The sequence below is a fragment of the Periplaneta americana genome, chromosome 3, assembly GCF_040183065.1.
Source record: "Periplaneta americana isolate PAMFEO1 chromosome 3, P.americana_PAMFEO1_priV1, whole genome shotgun sequence".
Lineage (NCBI taxonomy): Eukaryota > Metazoa > Arthropoda > Insecta > Blattodea > Blattidae > Periplaneta > Periplaneta americana.
This window is the reverse complement of record NC_091119.1, coordinates 164,639,173-164,660,836: the sequence shown is the minus strand read 5'-3', so window position 1 is coordinate 164,660,836 and position 21,664 is coordinate 164,639,173. Positions and strand designations below refer to the sequence as shown.

At 34.1% G+C, this 21,664-nt stretch overlaps 1 protein-coding gene across 2 annotated transcripts; it reads right to left on the bottom strand.

Moving 5' to 3' along the window:
• Positions 1 to 476: 476 nt before the first annotated feature.
• Positions 477 to 19,820, bottom strand: LOC138696810 (slit homolog 2 protein-like). 2 transcript variants are annotated; one of them, XM_069822232.1, is made up of 3 exons: positions 19,636 to 19,820; positions 11,754 to 11,872; positions 477 to 4,044 (listed from the first exon to the last, which is right to left on the bottom strand). In XM_069822232.1, exon 3 carries the CDS (start codon positions 4,015 to 4,017, stop codon positions 1,072 to 1,074), a length of 2,946 nt encoding a protein of 981 aa, XP_069678333.1. In that variant the 5' UTR covers positions 4,018 to 4,044; positions 11,754 to 11,872; positions 19,636 to 19,820; the 3' UTR covers positions 477 to 1,071. The 2 variants fall into 2 exon arrangements, with proteins under 2 accessions (XP_069678333.1, XP_069678332.1); XM_069822231.1 differs by lacking the exon at positions 19,636 to 19,820 and having other exon boundaries at positions 11,754 to 12,012.
• Between the last annotated feature and the right edge of the window lie 1,844 nt (positions 19,821 to 21,664).

Below are 21,664 nucleotides of genomic sequence, written 5' to 3'. Positions count from 1 at the left end.
AACTCCAGTCTTGGAAAGGGGAGCAAGCGGTGTTTCCGGTTCTAGATCTTTAATCCGAAGATATAGCCAGGTTAATATTAAAAATGTTAGTAAAAATAAAATGATGTCCCTGTACAACTGTGTTGTCTCATTAAAAAAAAAAAGTCAGATATTTTTTGCTGGACCCTGTACAAGAATTTTTTAACAACTGCTTTTATTGATTGTAAAAACTTGACAAGGCCTGTAACACTAATTGGGTCGAAAGAATGTAATATAAATAATTAAAAATTAATTAATGAAAGGAATAAAAAGTGGCCTATAATCTTAAGAAACAGTGACCAGAAACTCAGAAATAGCCAATTGGGTTTTTAATGCTTGTAACCTGTTTTTTTTTAGACTCAAATTAATTTATATTTTTCTAGCAATTAAACTCAGAATAATTTCTTGTTTTAAGAACAGGAACTAACGTTTAATAATATATGCAACGCAGCAAGAAATTAAGGATGTGGAAAGTTTTAATATCACTTCAATACAATATTTAAAACTGATATCCGTTATGTAAAATTCGCCTGTCTTTGTTTTAAAAGAAACTATCACTTACAGACTACATGAACATAATGTACAACACATTCTGACTTCAACTTGTATTTAACAGTTACACACATTCATCTGTTATACAGATCTTACGTACTGTACCTAACAATTTAATTAGAACTAAATAATATAAATTAATTTTTACTGCTATGTAACTTACACATGATCAACAACACGCCACAAAATTCACATATTGTAATCCATTTAGAAAGTCATTTCTGCACTTTCACACTCTACAAAAATTATTAATTTACTAATGAAAAGTCAAAATAATAAAACATCTTACTTTGAATTCGTATTTAGTTCTTGATTCACACTGAGTTATTTTAGCACTAGAAACATTGACCTTTGTTACATTTAAATCAGAAATTAAATTGTAGGTATCTTTCAAAAACATAATACTTTATGGCCTTATTTCAAGGCTATGAACATTTTAAGAAGAAAACAAAGTTCTTATGAATTTGTGTTTGACAATTTTTGTTTAAACACTCAAACTATCTAGAGCACTTCTTGTTCCTGATGCACTATCGCTATTTCTTGACGTTGATGATGATTGATGCCATCAATATTATTTTTCTTTGGAGAGTGATTCTCTTGAAGCGACGAGGTATCTATTTTAATGAGTGGTATACAAATCGGACCCGTTGTTGCTGGTTTATTTTCATCAAAGTTGAGATTTTCTATTCCTGTTACCTCAACAGCTGGCTTCATTGTCGTTACTTCTGGTTCATAGACAGAAGACTCATCGTTGCTGGAAGGTGTCTTATTTCGCCTGTTCTTGAATACGAACTTGGCTAACAAACCTGCTAATATGAAGAACAGGACACAGAGCGTCACCAAGAGGTACAGTATTATTGAGCTGACTTTGGTGTCACTGTCTTGAGTATGAGACCAGGAAGCATTGTACGTTACGTACTCTTCTGTAGGTTCTGCCGGGAAGGCTACGGTTGCCTTAGGTTTTGGTTGAATTGCGACTTTTGGGGGTTCGGTGTAGAAAATATCCGTAGAAGTACCTTCTGTCGGTGCTATATCTTTGTCTTCAACTGGAGTAGTGTCATGACTGCTAGTTGATATTGTACTTTCTGTTGGTTTATCTGTAACGTCATATTTTAATGTTGTGGTCGTCAGAAACGTTGAAGGTTTTGTTACGAGTGGCGGTGTTGTACTATGAAGATTCACAGTCGACGTGCTTGTGTTCGTATCTGTGACTGTGGTAGCAGTTGTAGTTAACTGATCCCTGCTGAAATTACTGCAGTCTAGATTTTTCAACGTGTCCCACATATGATTCGCCAGTTCTTTTGGGCTATAACAGATAGCACGTGTGACAACACCACTTTTCAAACACCAAATATATGCAGCATGTAGCCTACAATCACAATCTAAAGGATTAGCAATTATATCCAATTTTTTAAGATTAGTTAACTCTTCTAGTACGGCGACATCTATTGTGGACAAATTGTTCTCGCTTAGTTCTAATGTAGTAATGGCAGGATTTTTCTTGAAAATATGTGGGTGTAATCTTTCGATATTGTTGCTAGTAAAAAGAAACTCTCTCAAATTCCGCAAATGTACGAACAAATCCTTATCTAATTTCTTTATCTCGTTATGTTCCAAGTTAAGTGTCATAAGTTTCGTCAAGTTTCGAAATGCATCTGATGGCAAATATTCTAAATGATTGTAAGCAATGTTTAATACAGTTAGGTTGTACATTGCTTCAAATGCGCTGGATTCGATACGATTAATCGAATTATATTTAAAGCTCAGGTATTGTAGATTTCCCAGGCTTTCGAAATGTCTTGAAGACAAAGCAAATATGCTATTGTTGTGCAAGTCTAAAGTTTTAAGATTTTTAAGATCGTTGAAGACCCTGTCTGGCAGATTTGAAATAATATTATTGCTTATGTTCAATCTTGACAAGTTGCTCAAATTTCTGAAAGCATTTTCATTTATCGCTCCTATTTTATTATAACTCATATCAAGTTCTACCAGATTTTTTAAGCCGTTAAATGTTATTGATTCGACCACGTCTAGCTCATTATACGCCATTGATAGATTACGTAGTTGTACCAAATCTCTGAACACATTTGACAGATTAGATTTTAGCTTATTATCTTTCAGGTCGAGTTCAAGGAGCGTTTCCAACTTCTCAAACGAGCCTTCCTTCAAATATGCTATTCTGTTCCTCGACAGTATCAGCGTTTCTAAGTTATTCAGCCCTCGGAAAGTTCCCTCGTTTATTTCGGTGACAATATTATTGGCCAAATCCAGCTTGAGGACTGTTAGTATCCCTGAGAAGGCTCCTTCTTCTATTTTTGATATCTTGTTGTGGTTTAACAATACAGTTTTCACCTGTGGCAGACCAGAATTATTGAAGATGCCCACAAAAAGTCTCTCAATAAGATTATGAGATGCGTCGAAAGTATGGATTGCTCTAACTGGGACCTTTTCCAGAAATATATCATCAAGTTTCGAGTTTGAGCAGTTTACAACAGTTTTACTGCATTTACACTCGCGGCACATATCCTCACATTCAACGTCCTCCAGATAATCAAAAGATCGTTCCAGCATGTCTACATTCTCGCATGTTCCCGCCATGCTTGCACCTCTATTTGAAAGCAGTCTCCAAGTTTTCTCCAAAGAACAATCACACTCTAAATTGTTTCCTTCAAGATCTAGGTGTTTCAGCATCGAAAGTGGTGAAAATACTCTATGTCCTATCGACATTAAATTGTTATTTGCAAGATTTATAGTTTTTACATTTTGAATTCCGTAGAATGTAGATTTTGGCACTTCAATGATGCCGCAATCTGACATGTTTATATGTTTTAAGGAATTGCTGTGTAGAAATGGTTTATCTTGCATTATAGTCAGGTCATTGTAATTAAGAATAACATGTTCAAGTTTTGAATTATGGCGAAATATCTCAGAGTTGATTCTCATGATTCTGTTTACAGAGAGAGATATATATTTTAAATCTTTTAAGCTTCTGAAGGCGTTTACATGCATTTCTTTAATCTTATTACCCGAGAGTCCAAGTTTTGCAAGTTTTTCAAGCCCATTAAATGCATCTGGAGGCAAAGTAACTATTTCATTTTCTGAGAGATATAGAGCGACCAGCTGTGAGAGTTCTGCGAACGCATTTTGTTCTAGAGTTTTTATCTTGTCTCTTTGGAGCGAAAGAATTTTGATATTAGAGGCATATTTGTGGCTGAACGATCCTTTCTTCAGCGTTGGGATATTATCATCATTTATCAAAAGAACACTGGTGTCACCAAACACCATCTGCGGTATCTTGCCAAGGGACGTTTTTGTGCAGTTGACCGTTACGTTCCGAGTCTGTCTGCTGCACTGACATCCAGCTGGGCAGGAAGAGTACGCCGAGGCGTCCAACAGCTGGGCAACGACGACCGCTATGAGGAGGCCAATAGTTGGGACGGTACCCATCGCGGCTCCAATGGACCGCGCGATCCTCTGGAAAACAATCGATTTATCTCTTAAGAAATTATCGATGCGGGACACAACACAACATTGCTTGCACTTTTCATCTACATCTGCAGTAAATGCTGTCTTCAGGTAATCAAATAATCAGTGTAATGAAGATGACACATACTTTCTCATACGTTTAGGTACTCATTTCGCAATACACTGAGTTCTTTATCACTTTACCAGTAGTGTACTGTTTATAGTTGTTTTCTTGAATTACTACTAAAATACATACAAATTAAATAAGGAACACTTTGTTTCATGCATTGTACACAAAATAGTTTTACATTCCACATGATAAAAAAAAGAAGGAAAAAGTAAGACATCCTATCGAATTGTACGATTCAGACAGATATATATATATATATATATATATATATATATATATATATATATATATATATATATATACTAATAATAAATCTGTAGCCGAAATTTTTTTCTGGTAATTTTCGATTTCCCAAAAATAATTGGTCTTCACATATACAATTAACCACCCTGAAACCGAAAATCGCTTTTTTGAAATGTCTGTCTGTCTGTTTGTTACCTTTTCACGCGATAATGGCTGAACCGATTTATATGAAAATTGGAATATAAATTAAGTTCGTTGTAACTTATATTCTAGACTATATGGCATTCAAAATACATTATTTAAAAGGGGGGTTTATAAGGGGGCCTGAATTAAATAAATCGAAATATCTCGCTTATAATTGATTTTTGTGAAAAATGTTACATAACAAAAGTTTCTTTAAAAATAATTTCCGATAAGTTTTATTCCTTGAAAAATTTTTATAGGACTGATATTTAATGAGATAAATGAGTTTTAAAATTAAAATAACTGCCATCTAAGGCCGTGTAATGAATTAAAAAACAAATGACTTCGTCTATAAGGGGCCTTGGACAGCAACAATCGAAAGCTATGAAAGATAGCCTACAGATAATGTTTCTGTGTTTGTATGAAGTAATATCAGAAGCTAAATTAACCGATTTGTATAATTAATTATTAATTCACCATTGGAAAGTGTAGTTTTTCTAGATGGACATAATGCTATAATGTTATTACAGTAACTTCTGAGTGAATCGAGGACAGGTAAGATTAAAATAGCTTCTTATGCACAGAAAACTTGATAGGCTATTCTGTACATTTGTTTCCTGTATTTCCTAAAATAATTTTTATGACCAAATGAGTGGTCTCTGGATCAAAATAATCGCATTTTCATTATGCAAATACAATTTAAATTAAGCAACATAATAAACGATTAATCCTTATATCAAACACGAATGTTCCCTGGATCAAATGTCCTATTTTAATTATGTAATTACTTTATATTTATTTCTAAAGGGTGCAGCGGAGCGCACGGGTATGGCTAGTGTATATATATATATATATATATATATATATATATATAAAATGTATATACATACTGAGAGTTGGATGAAAATTTCAATCGTAAATTTAAATGTGTTAATTGGATTCCATCGCGTCTTGTGCTTATTGGATTGTAGTTTCTGAAATCTCTGTAGGTTAAATACAGATTTATATGATGACAAATATTTCCGGTCATTTATAAATTGGATAATTCAAGTAGGCAAATCGCGAAGCTGCATAAACGAGTCTTGAAGTGTACTATTTGTCTGCAATAACGAAAGATGCTCTGGCCTTGGAGAAGTGCAACGCATTGAGATAATTCGCCAGCCTGCCATATGTAGCGATCTGATTCAGCAGTAATTGAAGACTGACTTGAAGAAGCAACTTCAACGCATATTTACACGAAAGCCAACTTCTATTACAGACTCAACTCTTTCGCTTTAATAATAATAATAATAATAATAATAATAATAATAATAATAATAATAATAATAATAATAATAATAATAATAATAATATATTTAATCTGGCACAGCTAAAGTCAGCAGGTCTTCCCTTCCGCCCAGCTAGACTCTAATTCTAATTAAATACAATTGCCTACATAGTTATTACATTAATATCTAGACCTCTACTCTCTCTTCCTTTTTCGCTGAATGCGTGAATTGTAATTTTTTGGTATTTCGTTCAAATGTGCTCTCAACTATAAAGAGAATCAGCTTATAGAATGTTCGTTTGCATTGCTACATGTGAACAGTTGAAATACGAGTATTTAGGCATTGGTAATGAACCAAATCTTACGTCGGGAATATCCTTGGATGCCAAGCTTCAAAATGACGAGTCATTCATTAAAATCCATTCAGCCGTTTTCCCCGTAATTTCCATTACCAGTTCAAATTATATGTAATATAGATATTTGAAGGAATATATTCTAGAGACGAAAAACAGTAGTTTCGACAGTCTGATTTTGAAAGTAGTCTTTGTCCAACCGCCCCTTTATACACCATAGTATTATGAAATAAAATACTTTGCATTACACTATACACCACTGTACATAGTAGTGGAATACTAATGTTTGTTCAATATAAATGTATGATTACATTCTTTACCATATGCAAATAAGTGTATTCTAGTGTGCGTAGTGTTTAATACATAATAATAAATAAATTTAGCTTCCCTTATGAAAAGGTTGCCAGATTTGACAAAGCGTATTACATATAATTTGGAAAAACACCTAAAAGGTAAAATACTGTTAATACTGATTCGAACAAATACCGACATGAGGCGCTACTGCATTACTGTTTCGTAAGCTATAATAACTGATATTAAATAATAATATAAACCGGAATTAATTAATTTACTATATTATCGGTAAAGTTAAAAAAAATGGAGTTTTATTTACGTAACTTACGGTAAATGTTCTACTTTCTATGATATATTAGGATAATAATGTGTTTGTAAAGACAATTTAAAATATCTTAATCCTTAAATTGGCAAAGCTTTATTTCTCACAGTAGTTTATTAAACCTTGTCGGACCGTAAAGAAAACAACTATAGCAATGTCCATATTTTTATATGTTGTACAATATTGTAGTATTGTGAAATTTTCCTACCATTTTTCTATTGTTCTATTAAAATTCTAGCGTATAGCCTATTAACCTGTTGTATCCTATAGGATACATTGTCAATTTAAGGGTTAAGCTTAATTTTCGTCATAAAGTTCAGATTCTGTGTCGTCAGTCAAGGAATATTTTATTCTTGGGTGGTCTAACCAATGCCAATGGTATTTCGGTCTCCGAAAAGACCACATGAAAGCATTCATATGGAGGAACGTAACATATTTTTGTGCGAGATCGTGCGTATTTGCTTGGTTTCCGCACAAAACCAACCCGCGGTAAGTCTAAAATTCCACATTCAGTATTCCCAACCGAACACACATAACAATTTCCCTCTTCTTACCGCATAAGTGACATATTGATTTTACTGCTTTAGGCTTTAACATATTATTTTTAGAGACGTTCAATATAGTAATAATTATAAATTGGAAACTTACCACTGCAATTTCACCTAAATTGCACTGTTAATTATTGTTTTTAAATATTTGCAAAAATTAAGTAAACTCTACAACTCCACTAAAGTTACTGCATTCGTGATGCAAGTAACATTAAGGAAGCCGTGAAAAAATCAACAAGATTCCAGACTCATCATAGATTGGGGGAAAAAAAAGACAGACTTATATCACGGCCTGCTGGAGTATAATAAACACAGAAAACATTTTAAAGCAACAATGTTGAAGATAGATATTTTTGTTTTGCAAATTTGCCGTCATTGAACAGAAACCAAGATGGAGATTTCATTGCAACTAATTAGAAATTCCTCTTTCAGGTATGTAATAAACGATCTTCGCACAAAATAATGTACGATACACGAGCGGTATGTTTTCTTTCAATTCTCGGAAATTAAAAAAGCTCAACTACGTTTCGATTTTTCAAACTTTTCCTCGAATATGAAAACTTCAACACACCGCTCTTGTAACGCATATTACTATTACATTACCAATATGGCTGCCATAACTACGGTTGCAGTTTTGTAGCAGAAAATTACATCTAGCCCTCTCTCAATTAGTATTAATTTATCTTGATTATCACGCCAAATACCAACAATTATTGCTTTTTTTAAATCATATTACGATTGAGATGGAAATGTACATGTACATTATCGTTTATCATACGGCTCCTTAATTAAAAGGTCTGCTCCTACTAGTACAGAGCTCACTGTCATATTACTACTGAACACTTCTGCAAATAAAAATAACTAAAAAAATTCACTAACAAAATACTAGTGGAGACATCTATGGACAACAAGAGATTCTGAACTTGAAGTTACTTCAACTGTTAGTTACAAGATCTGATAAATCTACATTTAACTTTTCGGAAACTCATGAAAGTTATCAGTGCAGTTAAGTAACTGACAGTTTACTGAGGTGTACCAAAAAACCGGGCATAAGTGTTTGAAATGAAAAATGTTTCCTCCTTTTTGATAAAATACATGTTTTTCTTTCCTAATGAAATGCTGTCTATCAAATTCTTCTATTAGAACATTGATCTCCAAGCTCCCGCTTTGCTTTGTTTTCTCATGTTCGCTGAACCGTGTGATAGCATCGAGTTCCGCCGATCTATAATCCGGATCAGCTTATTTCATATCCTAAGGGTGAAACCTAACCATTTTCCCCCCATTACCATATATGCTAGTGGATTATGGTGATTTTCTAGTTTGAAGGTTGAATTTTCTTTTACCAACTTTGTTTCGAATTTCAATACTGAGAAATACTACAACTGGTAGTGATTTTCTAACTGTTATGTTGGTAGCAGGAACAGCTGTTGTCGGTAGTGGAAATTATGAAAATTCAAATTGTTCTAGATTTCTGAGCCGATTACTGGAAGCTAGTGAAATTCGAACATACTAATAATTAATATCAGAATTATGTTAATACATAATAGTTATTTTATGTGTTGTGGTTACAATTCAATATTACAGTCAGATAAATGTAAATAAATATAATATGTGGTGTCATACATGCACTTGGGTGATCGATAGAAAATGCGCATAAAAACAACAATTACAACTAAAGTAGCAAAATTATTAGGAGTAAGTGAGTATTCTTTAACATACATTTTAAAGTCGCATTCGGTTTCGGAGTTTGTACTAATCATTTCACGTGATGAAACAAAATACATTTTTAGGTTATGTTTCGTGAATCATGAACTGTTTAGTCAAAGAATGAATTTCATGTTGTCAGACAAAATACATTTTAATATTAGATCATATTAATCTACTAATTTCCAACAATGTGCGAGAGGTCCAGGTGGAAAGTATAGGCCTATTCTTTCACAAATTATTGAACCATTTAGAAAATACCTCCCAACATAAAGATGAGATGTAGTAAATAAGCAAGACATCATTATTATTATTATTATTATTATTATTAGTATTATTATTATTATTATTATTGTACATATTGTGACTTTACCCTCTTTGGTGATATCTGGTATTAGTTGGCAACACTGAAGAGACGGCCAAATTAACCTTTTAGGAACTGCTCTTACGTGATCCTCATTATATACTCCATACATACCTATACTGTTGCGGGTCGCTTGAAGGCGATAAGATATTTAAGACAAACTGATTATTCGACTTCTCATCTCAATTTTACTCCATTATGAACATACTAAATAATCTATTCTGAATTATCTTTATGCTTCAATAAGGCCATTAAGCAATGAAGTGATAGGTTTAACAACAGTCTCATGTTAATAGATGTTAATTTCCACTACTTATAACTTGAGTTAGCAAGCCCGAGGTCCAGGCAACACAGGGTTTTCTCCGTGTACTCCAATTCCCCTGTGACAGCCCAACAGTTCATCATCATCATCATCATCATCATCATCATCATCATCATCATCATCATCATCATCATCATCATCATCATCATCATCAATTACGAATGTAACTTAGGCCTACCGCGTGTGATGCACTCTGGATAGTCACTGACGAACTAACAAGCAAACATTCTGATAGGGGCAGACAAAAAAATTAATTCCTTTTCTTTCACCATGTTAATATCAAAAGAAGTTCTTACACGAACTTTGGCAACTCGACCGCAATTACGAGGGCCGTGAAAATAAGTTTGCCAGGAGCTGTTAACAGAAAGAAAACACAATTTCATTTCTAAAAATTTATTGAACAAACACAGCAATTGTTTAGCCATTTTTCAACATATTCCCTACCAGAATTAAGACTTTGTCGTATCATGGGATCGACAGAGAGGTACAGATGGCTGTCAAACGCTGGTTCCGATCCCAGGCGGCTGACTTCTACGATACAAGGATACAAAAATTGATCCCATGGTATGACAAATGTCTCAGTTCAGTGAGGGATATGTTGGCAAATAGCGCAATAATTTCTGTATCTGTTTCAATAAATCTTTCCATGCTATTGTGCTTTTTTTTCTGTAAACGGTACCAGGGATAATCACTTTTTGGACGACCTCGTAATTGCGATCGAGTGGCCAAAATTTGTATAAGCACTTCTTTTGACATTAACACGGTGGAAGAAAAAATTTAACTCTTATCTGCCCCCCATCAGAATGTTTGGTTGTAAGTGGTCTACGCATCTCGGCACTAGCGATATATATGAGCCATACTTTCAGAGTCGGGGTGATAACGACAATTAGGGACCGCCATTGAACAGAAAAACGCATTTTGTAGATCAAAAGGCTCTTTCGACTTTAACTATGAATGGTTTTCGGGAATTTAGGCCTAAATCTTGTGTGCATTATTCTCATTAAGCTTATATCTGTCATTTGTGGTCGTTACATTTCTACAAAAATGGGAAGGGAATGTTGACACGTGAATGAATACATGAGCCAAAAGTATCAGTTTTATTTTATCTGGAAGTTTGCTAGGGTACTGACGGCTGGAGCGTTTGTAATGGACTTTTATGGTTTTCATGGCTGTTAAATTTTTGATTTTGTAAAATCTTTTAGTTGAATTACAGAAGTTCGGGAGTTTATCTTATAAACTACAGTTTTTTGGATGTGAGAAAAGTTTGTGCATAGGTTACAACAAGCACAACTCGTCTTTATCCTTATATTGGAAGTAGTGAAGTAATTGTAGTGGCATAAGTGCGATTCGCGCACACGTAACGTTTTTCGGACTATTTACTGATACCATCTTAACAGATCCGTCGTCAGTGACGCAAGTCGCATTACAAAATAAGTGCTAAATAAATAATACAAATAATCGTCATTATATGCCTCCCTTGGTATGCCTAAAATTCATAGAACCATGATCAACAGAGAAATCTAACCATGTTTTCTTCATTTGCGAACGGTTTTCCAAAAAACATTGTGATTGCAATTTTCTTGTTATATTCGTGCGAAAGTATAATTTAGATCTTTCTACAAACCCTATAACATACTAGACTAGTTCCCTTCACGGGAAGGGGCACGGTCTGGGACTACCCTCACACGTAGGCCGCTTGAGTGGGCCCATTGTGCTACCTGGGATGGAATGATGTGTATGACCTAAGCCCCCCCCCCCGCTCTACAGATTACCCTCCCGGCCACCCCCGAACTCCCTCTACAGCCTGCAGAATCCCAGTACCTTTCCACGCAAATATCACCATGGTCTCTCAACCCCGGGAAGACCCCACGGTACATACTATAACATGCTATGGATTTCATATTGCTTTTTTCGTTCGCTACTTTCCCTTACAGATATTGAGAATCTTTGTTTCCATGGTGATTTAGAATAAAGCCTGACGTACTCACCTGTTAGACCTTCAGCCTCCGACCCACAGAACCAGCAGCAGGACTTCTTGCCAACCGACGAACAGTTCCTCAAGCAGCCACAACAGCAACAGGCCGACGACGAAAAGCCACAATCACCACTACCGAAAGAGCAAAATTGACGCATATAGTTAATTCAGTAGATCCTGGCCAGCAGACAGCTTCTCTTTCTGTGCCACACGCGCAGTACTTTATCTCTACTCGCAGGAAGTGAATATTTCTATGATCGCAATGTGACTGAAGGGCTTTGGTGATATCGTTCATAAGAGCACAACATCCAGAGATGTTTCGCAATGGCAATGTAACCAATATTTAAGTGCTCGTCTGTTATTAAGAATCACTCCATAAAGAATTTGATAAACAGTTCGCTGCGTTCCTGTCATATCTAGCTGCTTTTCTTCCCAGCACTGAAGGCATTCGCGTTTCATTTATGAAACAATTTTCTTATTCTTATATACGAGCCTCAAAGAGAAAATAGGTCTATTGTGACGCTGCAAAAGCAGACTTCGAGATTTTCGCGAGAATATGTTTTCACCTTCCTGGTGCCGAAAAAATGGTTGCGATGTTATGTTTTTGGGTAACGGTTTCTGCTAACTGTTGGAGAGATTCTGTTCATATTCAGTAGAGGTGAACAAAACTAACTGTCGCTCTCGCTCGCTGTGTTCGTTACATTTGTCTTTCGAGTCTCGTCATTCTCGTGCGCTTCGAGTCTCGCTCATCATTCTCGAAATAGCATTTGGTCGGCGTGGAAAGATTTCGTAACTTTGAATAACATATAATTGAAATAAATAACATTATGAATGTTTAAATGAGATAAAAAGACAAAACAGAACAGTATCTTAATTATCAAAATGTTCTGGTTCTATTATATGATATTACCTATGGTTATATAAATAGAAAAAAAATATTCTCAAACAAATTTGCATTTCTAAGAAACATAAAACATGACGTTAATGTCTTTTTACTTGAGATTGCACACTTGGTTCTTAAATGTATGAAAAGAAAATTCCTAGCCTTTTAATAAGGGCCTAGTAATTAAATAAAGACTGAGGAATAGATTATTATACACTGAAAGGTAGAGATGATGTTTCAAATAGGCTACTTGATTGTTTATACATAAGCTTATATAAAGTTGTCAAAGTAGATCAAAGTTCAGCCAGGTATAAACTGTGGGGATTCAAGGCTGTTTGACTTCGGGAGTGATCAAACTCGAGTTTCGGAACACACACAACCAGTCTTTACGTATAGGACGCGACGTAATACAACATTGTCGTGCGGGTTTTCGGCTTTGCGGGCGCTGTTAGTCTCGATTTCTCGATCCTTGTTCATCTCTAATATTCAGTACCTACGAGTCGATTTATCCTGAAATAAGTTACATTGAATATAATTTTTAGTAAATTTGCAATAAAACATCAATAGCCGCCTCTGATTGAGGTTCTGGCTGATATGTACATCTATTATCAGGCAGTACATCTCACTTGATGATGTGTGTCAGGGGAAGAACTTATTGTTTGTATACATCTGAAGTCTGATTAGTGTAATATGTTACTAGTCAACGATGTATGCAATAGAGGGGAAAAGGAAGTGGCTACACTAACCCATTATCTCCTGGCTTAGTTGTCTCGTGAACGATGCCTTATTGGTGTCATTTATGAGGTTCAAACCTTCTTCGAACGTTGACTAAACAACATCAATAGATGCATAACTTTACTATACTGTATATCTTTACGTAGAACTGCGTATGGGTGCGATCACCTGTCGCAAGAGGAAGGCAAGGCAAATGAAGGTGAAACGAGGAGAACAAAACGGGGAAGACAAGGAAATAGATTATAAGAGGGAATATCACTTAGAACATGACAAAAGGATTTAGGTATTGCCAAATGAGTTGAAGGTATGAAGAAGTGTGTATTATCTTTCTGACATTTATTTTTAAATCTCAGATGCACATACAGAAAGAAGAATGCATCTATTATGATAGGCATACACATAGGACACAGAGATAATGCTTCCTATTCTAAGCAGTCTTGAATGCGAAGTATGGAGTGTATTTCATCGCCATGCCCATTTACGTAATAATTAATGATTTATAAAGATTTGGTATGTGCTTAAAGAGGTCACTATTGAGGCAATTCAGGCCTCTCTGGTCAACGACCAGCCATGCTTGTGGGCAAACACAGTGCTTTTCCAATGTTTTATCAGTAATAAACTTTTATAATACATAAATTAATCTAGAATCTCAACACGAGCCGCTAAGAACCTAATTATGTTCCAATCGTTTAACGCCTGGACTTTCTCGCTTCCTTCCCTTTCGTGGTGTTCAGCACCAATGCTACTAATTGGCGCAAGTTTTTAGCACTACACAAGACTAACTATATAAACTACTTTTAAAGACGAAAATTATCAGGTCTACTGGTTAGAAAAAGAAATAAAGCAGACTACATATGCTCTGCAATGCACTTATCGCTGTTATGTGAGGAGGCGGTTCTCCACTCATTCATGTCTGTTTATCGATACGCGCGCTTTCATAACGTCAGTCACGGTCTTCGTGGACATTACGGATCTTAATTGCCGACTACATAATTCCTCGCCCCTCGAATTTGAAACTATGTACTACATTTCATCATCCCGTTGTTCATGTCCAACTCGGATACCATCTCTTCATATGTGAATACAACTTCTTTGTTTAAGTCTCCTGCAATTGATGCAGTTTTATATCTCCGGCAATATTATTATTATTATTATTATTATTATTATTATTATTATTATTACTTACTTACTGGCTTTTAAGGAACCCGGAGGTTCATTGCCGCCCTCACATAAGCCCGCCATTGGTCCCTATCCTGAGCAAAATTAATCCATTCTCTATCATCATATCCCACCTCCCTCAAATCCATTTTAATATTATCTTCCCATCTACGTCTCGGCCTCCCTAAAGGTCTTTTTCCCTCCGGCCTCCCAACTAACACTCTATATGCATTTCTGGATTCGCCCATACGTGCTACATGCCCTGCCCATCTCAAACGTCTAATCATGTCAGGTGAAGATATTATTATTATTATTATTATTATTATTATTAGCCGTACCCGTGCGCTCCGCTGCACCTGTTAGAAACAAATATAAAGTAATTACATAATTAAAATAGGATGTTTGATCCAGGCAACATTCGTGTTTGATAGAAGGATAAATCGTTTAATATGTTACTTAATTTAAATTGTATTTAAATAATTAAAATGCGGTCATTTTGGTCCAGAGAGCAATCATTTGATGCAATGACAATTTCTTTAACATGTTTTTTAATTATTATTATGCAACCATAGTTTAATGAAGATTGACATATCATTTAGTTTTAATGTGTATACTTTATATTACTTGCTATATGTTTCAGAAATTACTGTAATAACATTGTAGAATTATGTACATCTAGAGCAGCGTTGTCAGACAGCCTAAACGGAGCGGAGCGCTCCACTATGCCTGTTCCGAGCTCCGGTACTTCCACAACATAAGCAAGTTCAAGCTCCGACTCTAGCTCCACAACTGCCTTTGGAGCTTACAACTCTGACACTACTGATCTAGAGGAACTACACTTTCCAATGGTGAAATAATAATTAAACAATTAATGAGATTCCGATATTACTTCATACAAACACAGAAACATTCTCTTAGGCTATGTTTAATAGCTTTCGATTGTTGTTGTCCAAGGCCCCTTATAGCCGAAGTCATTTGTTTTTATTTCAGTACAGCGCCTTAGATAGCGTTATTGTAATTTTAAAACTCATTTATCTCATTAAATATCAGCCCTATCAAAATTTTGTATAGAATAAAACTTATCGGAAATTATATTTAAAGAAACTTTTGTTATGTAATATTTTTCATGAAAATCAATAATAAGCGAGATATTTCGATTTATTTAATTCAGGCCCCCTTATAACCCCCCTTTTAAATAAAGTATTTTGAATGTCATATAGCCTAAAATCTAAGTTACAACGAACTTAATTTATATTCCAATTTTCATATAAATCGGTTCAGCCATTATCGCTTGAAAAGGTAACAAACATACATCCAGACAGACAGACACATACAAACAAAAATTTCAAAAAAGCGATTTTCCGTTTCAGGATGGTTAATTATACATGTTAACACCAATTACTTTTGGAAAATCGAAAATTACCAGAAAAATTTTGGCTACAGGTTTATTATTAGTATAGATTTTTTTTTTCTCCTGTCTCATTTACTATTACATCCTTTTATGTATCGATAATTAAAATATATTATCGTTGTCATAAGACCTTTACATTTTGAATACATTTTATCAATTAATCTTAATTTACCGTTAGCATGCGAATTTCGAATCCCCGGAAAATGAGTAATCGTTGAACTTAGTCCTCTGCATAATGCCAATAATGCAGAATGGATCTACAGAGGTGCAAAGTCCATTTCTGGAATAATTAATCTTGTTTACCGTTAGTATGCGGATTTCGAATCCCCGGAAAATGAGTAGACTAATCGTTGTACTTAATCCTTTGCATAATACCAGTAATGCAGACTGGATCTACAAAGGTGCAAAGTCCATTTCTGGATTATCGTGACCTCATTGTGAATTCCAATCTAATATAGACTTAATGCATCGAATATTTAAATATGCGGCACTGTTCAGTCACCTGTGTACTTACAGAAAACTGTATCAACTATAATAGTAACTGAAAGCGTATTTTACTAAAAATTATTAATATATTATGTACAGGAGATATTATGTGAATTATAAGGTAGAACAGATCAACAGTGGCCTATATTCTAGAGAATATCTTAGCGAATAAGAGCAGGATTAAATAAAATTTCTCTTCGAAAAATGTAACCTGTTCTTCAATTAAGTTAATAGAAGAAGAAACTTCTATTTCACGTCTACCTTTTAATAATTCTAAATAATAAAAATAATTTCATCTAGTAGAGGGTTGGAATGTGTAAATCATTGTATTTATTACGAAACCAAAACTCGAATACCACATGTAAAGTTGAGTCGGTGAGTCGTCATTGTCGTGTTTTTATAGCACGCGACACTAATTCTTTTTGACGAAAAAGTGAAAGAATGGTCTAATTTTCTGATGGAAGGTAGTTTGGAATATGAAGAATACATATAGGACGTCAATTTGACTTGTAAACATATTAGAAAATAGATAAAAATTGGAAAGCAGTAATCGGTGTAGGTATCCTAAAAGTTATTACAGTAGCCTATTTAACACATGAAATAAAGAGATAAGAACACTTCAAAATGAAAGCGAAATGCACATTTCACTTCACTTAGTTTATACAAGGCATACAAAAAGCCTGCACTTCATATATGAAGGCATAATAAAAGCCTAAACTAACCTAACCTGTCACAGATTCATATATGCACAGTATACGAAACGCCTAAAGTAAACTAACTTAACATAACCTCACAGACTTTCGCACCGTAGAACTTAGAACAATGCAAGTTCGGTTGGTAGCGTGAATGTTCTTCAAAATAGGCCTAACATAGCTTAAAAAACCCTACATATCAATAGAAGTGAGATTCAAGACATTCTAGAAGGCAAATCCTGCTTGATACCAAAGACTTAACCTCTCTCTGTGAAACTGTATACTTTATTTAGGCATACCGCAGTAAGATAGTCTGATCTGAAAATAGTTCTTCACAATACAAAACAGTCTTGAAGGAACAAATGCAAGAAGCAGATTCAACCTGTCATGTAGTATTAGAGTTTTATTTTGTGATCAACAAGGATATTCACGTTTTGTATTTCGTACATCCGTTAGTTCCCTACTAATTTGGGTTCACGTGATGAGGATTTAAGATCGATAATTAAAAATTTTAAAGAAACTAACTTACTGAGAAAATTAGCATTTATGATAAATGAACACATTTGCATTTTTATTCATCGTAAGATGATATTGCAGTACGTATTTAATGGACATAAATATTGATAGTTCGTATAGATTATATTTTATGATTATGAGCTTATAGAATTAGGTAGACTTGCGAAAAAATATGTTTGCGGACCTCTACGATATTAAAAAGTAAGCAACACTTCATGGTAATTATTCTTGAAGTAATTTTATGTCTCTGTTTCTGTATGAAGTCTAATACAGTACTTGAAACTCGTTCCTCGCTTCTTATGTGTGGCATTGGGGTGATCTGTGTAGTTACTCAAGGTCAAGATAGACTGCAGAAGTGTGTGTACATTGGTATCAAAGAGAATTTAAACAGGCCAATAGATTCGAGTTATTTTAGAATGAAACTTAGGGGATCTTATGAACATTATTCTGTCAATTATTCTCCTATAATTAATAACTCGTTCCGTAACTTCAACGAAGCATTAACGCAATTAATACTTGCAATATGTGCTTATTAATTTCATTTATTGCTCTCCGACACGGAGAATACGAATAACATATTGTACGTATATTTCATTATTACTTTTTTAAAAATGTAAAGTTTCCGGACAGGCATGATTATAGGAACTTTGGTGATAATCTGGGGAGTAATTTGGCGTAATTTTTAGCTGTGAACATCATAGTCCATAGCTTTGAAGAATATGCTAGTAATATTGTATTTATTATTATTATTATTATTATTGTGCCGAGGTCATGGAAAGCATGGGGCTCTACCTCCATGCCCCCCCAAATGCCTTCATGGCATGTTATGGGGATACCTTTTTATTATTATTATTATTATTATTATTATTATTATTATTATTATTATTAACTTACTAACCAAAAGCATGTTTCTAATAATATTGTAGGTTAGTACAAAAGGATAATAATAATAATAATAATAATAATAATAATAATAATAATAATAATAATAATAATAATAATAATAATATGAAGAAGACCGGAAATGTCCGACAACATGGTGGTACTGAGGAAAAAAGTTATAATATCATGTTTGTCATTAACGTATTTCGATTCCGAACAACAGAGTTATTCCGTAACCTGTATCTCTCTTAATACAATATTATGATGATTATGTAATCGTAACTGAATTCGTTGCGTGTTTAAAGTTCATTAATATTGTTGCGAAATGAGTGAAGATATTGGCCTAGACTACGAGTAACTTCTGTTATCCTCGAGAGAACTTTCATTGTTGTCTTTAAAGCACAGCCTTCTAGCTACAGAATTAACGCTTCGTCTTCGAATTCAGGAAATATATACCATAGATTATTAAATTAATTTTAAGACAAAGTTTAAATTTGATGAAAATATTAATGTATTCTTAAGTTACAATTCAGATTTATTTTAGTAACTGGCCTAGACAAGAAAGTCATTTAGCAAAAATTACGGAAAATATTGCCAACTTATGAACAGTAAAATATCGCAACTGCCTTTATAATTTCATGGTATTTTATCGAATTCCAGTGTCATTAGGTAAGGATAAAGACAAAACCCCAGGAAGTAAAAAGAATATGTAATTATATACCGTATAGTGTCGAGATGCATAGCTATAACATAATATGGAACAATATAGAATTAAAAAATTAGGTTGTTTGACCTATGCTAACGCATCTGAATGAAAAACTGTAAATTCATTTAATCCGCTGCAATGAGAGGTATTGCGACTATTATTTAAAAATCATTGAGTTAAAATTCGAAATTCTTATATTAGTGGGGGATGCAAAATTGAACTATGAATAATTGGATAAACAACAGGCAGCTGATATGGAATAAACGTATCAACAATAGGTTACACATTACTCAAGACTTATTCATTGTTTAATGGGAGGCAGATCGAATAGCAGGCCAGCTTGACCAAACTGTAGTTGTGATCGAAGGATTTAATTCAACTATTGAATTGAAAAAGAAAGGCCAATTTAATTCGCATATTACTTACAAGAAACTTTCAGATGCCTTACGTAAAAAAGTAAGTGAAGTTCGAGTCACAGAGGTATCTGACGAAACAGGCTGGAGTAGCAGCGGTGGTGCACAACGATCGCCAACCTTCTTCCACTGCCAGAATTAGTGGTAGGACTGACGGTGGGATCAGATGATGTTCTCTACTACCTGCAAGTTACTATCATGTGATTTGCTGGCCTATAGTGTGACGTCATTATCAATGGACGCTATTTTTGGTACAGTCACGTCAATTATTTCATTACACAGGTCAGTAACCCTTTGATATTTAATTTTGTTCAATAGCAGAGGAGAGGTAATTTTGAAATTTGACCCCATTAGATTCCGTTGAAACACAATTGATAGTAACTCGTGTTGTAGACTACTTCACCCCCTAATGAGCTATAGTAGATTAAAAAGAATATGTATCTTGAAGTTAATGACATTTTATCAACAGCTGCTCATTTTCATAGTGAAGGCTCTAGCAATTATAAACTAAATCACTCTTTTGTTTATTATGTATATCATGTTACGTTATTAAATTTGGGAATTATCTTTTTTCACAGAATGATTAATGAAGCGAGTTTTGAAATTACATTTGCATTGTTTTCTTTCTATTTATTTTTGTCCTCCACTGTAGCTCAAGTGGTAGCGTGCCTGATTTAAAATCCACAGGACTGAGGATCGATTCCGATGCTGTAGGAAATGATTTTAATTGTATAAATGTTTTTATTTACTTATTATGCAATAAAATGTCGTTAAAACGAACGCCAGTATAAAGAAATATTCAATATTACTAAATATTTTTTGTCTTCTGCCTTTCCCTCATGTAATAATTTTAATGTTAAAATATTTCAATTTAACGAATCCTTTTTAACAAAAAGTCAACGAAATAAAATTTCGCTCCTTTGCCAAAAAATATATTTTTTAACGAAACATATTTTAAATAGACGATGCAATTCGTAAGCAAGAGGGAATAATAATACATAACGATCATGTGATCTTTAAATATCTTACTAATTTAGTATCTCTATTATGTTGCAGATATCTATGAATTTTTTGTTAGTGTTTCCAAGCAGTTGTTCCCTTGTTCTCCCCATTTAATTTCTCACAGCATTCTCCAAATATTAAAGAACATGAATTCATATTCACCTATGCCTACTTTAACAAGTCGAAATTTGATTTTTGTCCACCTAGACTGAGAAAATTGCACACTGTGCTGCGTGACAATTATTTCCTACTATAGAAGTCCACGGTTGGTTATATGTAAATTTTATACGTATCTTTGTGATGGAGAAAGATTCGAGAAGATTTTTGAAGCTTCCAAACAAGAAGCGGATAGAATAATTAGACGTTTGAGACTAACATTAAAAGCCGAGTAACTATGTGGAACCAATTTGTGTAAAAATACATATTTTCACTCTTACTTTAAAATATAGTAGGTCATGTCAGAGAATGAAATATACTACATAATAATAATAATAATAATAATAATAATAATAATAATAATAATAATAATAATAATAATTATTATTATTATTATTATTATTTTATTCACGAAATACTTGCAATAAGTACCACTCGAAGTTTTGATTTTCACTAGATAAAGCTGCTCGAAAATTAATGGATAAAGCCAAACCTCTCGTAACATTACGTATGAACATTTCAAAATCGATTTTTCTTACCATTACAATACTTACTTACTTACTTACTTTAAGGAACCCGAAGATTCATTGCCGCCCTCACATAAGCCCGCCATCGGTCCCCATCCTGTGCAAGATTAATCCAGTCTCTATCATCATATCCCACCTCCCTCAAATCCATTTTAATATTATCCTCCCATCTACGTCTCGGCCTCCCCAAAGGTCTTTTTCCCTCCGGTCTCCCAACTAACACTCTATATGCATTTCTGGATTCGCCCATGCGTGCTACATGCCTTGCCCATCGCAAACGTCTGGATTTAATGTTCCTAATTATGTCAGGTGAAGAATACAATGCGTGCAGTTCTGCGTTGTGTAACTTTCTCCATT